The sequence below is a fragment of the Orbicella franksi genome, chromosome 10 (genome assembly GCF_964199315.1).
Source record: "Orbicella franksi chromosome 10, jaOrbFran1.1, whole genome shotgun sequence".
Lineage (NCBI taxonomy): Eukaryota > Metazoa > Cnidaria > Anthozoa > Scleractinia > Merulinidae > Orbicella > Orbicella franksi.
The window spans coordinates 23,517,479-23,521,767 of record NC_138154.1 but is presented as its reverse complement, the minus strand read 5'-3'; the positions used below and the strand labels follow the sequence as shown (position 1 = coordinate 23,521,767).

The following is a 4,289-nucleotide window of genomic DNA, read 5'->3' as shown; positions in this document are numbered from 1 at the left end:
CAAATCTAACCATGCGAGTTATGTAGCTCGGAATTTAGCAACGATTTTTCGTCATATCTCCGGAAAATTTGTTACGGCAAGTCATACACGACTTCCCGTTAAGGCCTCGATGAATAATTTTTGTTTGCCTTGAATATGAAAAGGAATTAACATTGTGTGGATGTAGTGCTAACTGTAATGCTGGAGAAGGCCAAGAAATAGAAATAATTGAAAAGAGTAGTTGTTCATCTGTAATTGCAAGGGATTTTACACAATGTAAGAGAATCCGGTCTGTTACAAGAGAAAATCAGAGAAGAACAAGGGATAGAGAACCTTCCCGGATTCCTGTTCGCAGGGTTCTTAAAGTTTTGAAGAGAAATTTAGACAAAAATTCGAATTATTCTGAAAAATAGTGTTCCACACAATTCGTTCATTAGATTTCTGTGTTGCAATTACAAGTATTTGTGCAAGTGGCATGAACGTGAAAGTTTCTTCAGTAAATATGTTTTTTTCTTTAAGAATGTCAAATTATGTCGTGCACATGTCACTTCGTACAACTCTGACAATAACCGAGAAGAGTGTGTCTCACTGCCAGCATTAAAATCACAGCTACATGTCAATTCGACAATTACGTCTACTTTAAAAGGAGGTTTTTTTCCCGATGAGAATGTTAGAGGCAACTTGCCCTGGGATCATCTATCTGATAAACTTAAACACATCAGTAAAACAAATGTCAAATGCAGGCACATGGTGTGACAATGTAATTGTTCAGGCAGTAGCAAACTCACACAACTATGTCATTCATATTACTGAGTCTGATTTTAATAAACCTGATGGTACAATTATTTATCCTGCATCAACTGCATATCATGAGAAAAAGCAAACGTAACAGTGATATTCATTGGATATATAAATGGGTTTCACTATGTGTCAACTGCCAGTGCCCCTCGGTAACTGTGGCAGTAGCCATATGCCTTACAAACTTACCACAAAACAAACTACACCAGGTACCTCACGAATGACGAACCAGAGCTAAGCTAATGTAACAGTACCCTTTTCTAAAGTAAACATATGCAAATGTGTTACACAACATATTTGTTCCTATGGCCTACCCAAATTCATTAGCTTTGCATGTACCTCTACACCTTTCCAATAGACCAGAATGTCAACCTTGCCTAAACACCTTTACACGAACGCACTCATAACCTATAATTACTTCTAGTTATAGACTATTATTTCAGCTCATTTGCATATGTAGTGCAACGCTTGCACTTTCAAGTCTGAGTCGGTGTTTTCAATTGTCAACAAATCTTGACGAAGATTTCTTTCGTTGCCTTTTGTGCTGAGAGGCTGCAACAATTTTCACCAACGCCAAAAGGCTACGAACATCATGCATGTTTCTTTAACTTGGTGAAATTTTACACTGCGAAAATAAAATAGAAGAGGAGTTTTTAATAACTCAACCAACAAAATCGAAATCGTTATTCGAGTTCATTTAAGAAAGCGTCATCGTAACTTTGGTGATTATTTCTGCTGTATTCACATATTTCAGCTAAGCTTTTATTATGTTCTCAAACGTTTATCAACCTTGAACATATTTAAAAGTTCGGTTGCATGAGACCCGGGTAAAATCCTTCTGCCAAGTTCACCGTATAAACAGTGGCTTTGTTCAGCACAGAAAGACTAACTTTGGACAAAATCAGTGGAAAGCATCCTTTACTTTTTGATTTAAAAAAACAAAACAAAAAACAAAAAACAGAGATTCCATCACCCAGTCGACCAGAGGGCAATTATTTTCTCCCTCTTCTCGGATGAGTTTTGCCAAAGTAGTAGCTCAGTACCGAGATTCCCACCTGAAATGCGACTGCGACTGAAACAGCAACTGTAAGTAAATTCAATTAAGTGTTTTGAAGTTGTGAGAGTTTGCTTGGTTGTTTGTAGCATGGCGCTGTAATGGCACGCAATCCTGTGTTTCTCTCGCCGTGAAATTTGAGTCAATTTTAGTCGAGTTTACCTCTCTGATCGTTGCTGTATTTAGGAGAATTTCTGTTGAATACACCTAACGAATTTTCCTCGCTTTCTGCTATTCAATTCGGTAGAAAAGTCTTATTTCAAGTGATTTTAAAAGCAACGACTGACAGAAATTGTTTTGGTAACTTCAAACTTCGCAAGAAATTTCACACCGCAAAAACAATTTTGGAGGACTTAACTGGTGAGATAAATGCAACTAACATAAAGTAGTTCGAAAAAGATCTGTTCTTTAATACATTTTTCTTTGTCTACTATCTGAGTTACTCGCTCGTAGCTAAGAGTTTTTACAAATCGTTAGTAGACGGCGGCGTCGACAAAACCTGGGTCGGACCGGCCGGATCACGGATCGGATCACGGATCGGATCACGGACCGGATCACAGACCGGATCATGGATCGGATCACAGAAAAAAAAAGTTTTAAAGAAAAAAATCCCCCAAAAAATCAAATCGTTTATAAGATAATAATAAATAAAAAACAAAAGTGGAGAACTAAAATATGTTAAAAGAAAATAAGAATCCCGCATTTGACGCAATGACATGTTAATTACAGAGAATGACAAAAGGTCATTTAAAAAGCCACATAAGCGCCTAATTTACGACGAATATAAATTGTAATGAACAGGCAGGTGTAGTTATATTTGAACGTTAGCTGGCTCGAAGCTTGCGTGAACCTCCCATTCTCGTTTTTGAAATTGTTGTTAGTATCAGTAGCTAATTCTCGGCTACATTTTCGTGTCAGATTTGGCGTTACAGTTAATGAGAAAACTTACGTACGAAAGCTTAAGGGCATGACTTGCTTTAAAGGAGCTACGTCACGATTTGCACATCTTGAAAAAGCTAGCCTAGTTTTTCAAGTTCGTCATTTGCAGTCCTCGTTAATCTTTGCCATCCTTAACGATCTTTATTCCGTTTTGATTTGTTCTTGCCTCTTAAGTGTTTTCTATCCTAGAGCACGATCATTTTAAGGTTTTATTTTATTTAAAGGCAACTCTTTACGACCCTAAAAATGACTCTAAAAATCGTAACGTAACTCCTAAAATGTTGTTTATTCTCGGGTTGCGTTATCGTTCACACTATCGATGTTATTCTTATAATTTTTGTAAAACAGCTATATTTCCTTGAAATACAAATGGTCTGTTTCGTTTTATTCCAGTGCGAAATATCTTATTCCAAACTCACATCTTGTAAAAGTATAGACTTGTCTCAAAAAAGGAAATTGTTTGAAATCATCAGGTGTTTAATTTTTTTTAGTGTTTTTAGTTTTTGTGTTCCGATTCATACGTTCGTCCTGTTATTACCATGCTGACTCTCTTTATGACAGTTTGCCTTTGATGCAAGTGATTATACGAAATATCATTTATCTGAACTGCGGGGAAAGATATGAAGGCATGATTGATCATCGCAATGAAAACCCAACAGCCTGAAAAAAATTGATCTGTGACCAGCTCCCAGTTGGCTTGATATTATAAAAGAATAAAGGAATATCACACCTGAATTAAATAAAACGTTCTGCTCAAAGTAGTCACTCTAGTGTAATTTGCTCAACAAAATTTTGCATTTTGAATCTTGAATTTTGAATTTTGAATTTTTTTTCCTTGATCCGGGCCGTGATCCGGTCCGTGATCCGATCCGTGATCTGGTCCGTGATCCGGTCCGTGATCCGGTCCGTGATCCGGTCCGATCCAGATTTTGTCGAGGCCGACTAGACGGCGTGCAAGCCGATTCAATGACAAAGTTGCGTAAACAAACCCATTTGTAATCTGTAAAACCAATTTACCGCAGGAAAAAAAAAAAAAATAATAAACATGTTATTTGCCGGCTTAGGGTCGGTCCGTACAGCGAAAAACTGTGACCGAGGTCTTGAAAATAATAATAATAATATGTATATCGGCAAATAATAATAATATGTATGTATCAGCGGGCTTGCAAAGCAACGCGGCCGATAAGCGACTGGGTGCGAGGTAATCGATTCGAGAATTAGAGGAATCATGGCGGCTTCCGACGAGGAAGTACATGTAAGGAAGGCGATTTTTTCGATTGATATTTCTAAAGTCACGAACTCTCTTCCAGTTAGAAAAGGAACAGCTTGCGCGGTGATAACAGAGGAGTCACCCGATCGGCCTCTTTTGGTAACTTCTCGGAAAGTTATCGAACATGGCGGGACGTTAACTCAAGCCACTGTGCGTCCGAAACGATTTTGTTCTAAATTCCACGATCACGGTGACAAGCATCTTATAAATTGTACCTTTGACCCTCGTTGCACGGAGCAATCCATATTC

At 37.8% G+C, this 4,289-nt stretch overlaps 1 protein-coding gene across 2 annotated transcripts in view; it reads left to right on the top strand.

The window, feature by feature from the left end:
- The first annotated feature begins 3,939 nt into the window (after window positions 1–3,939).
- LOC145499583 (uncharacterized) overlaps window positions 3,940–4,289 on the top strand; it is an 8,925-nt gene continuing 8,575 nt past the window's right edge. For both annotated transcript variants that reach the window (XM_081479121.1, XM_081479120.1), the window contains exon 1: window positions 3,940–4,289. This exon is cut by the window's right edge and continues 340 nt beyond it. In XM_081479121.1, the coding sequence (XP_081335247.1) occupies window positions 3,999–4,289 (291 nt within the window). In that variant the 5' untranslated portion in view covers window positions 3,940–3,998.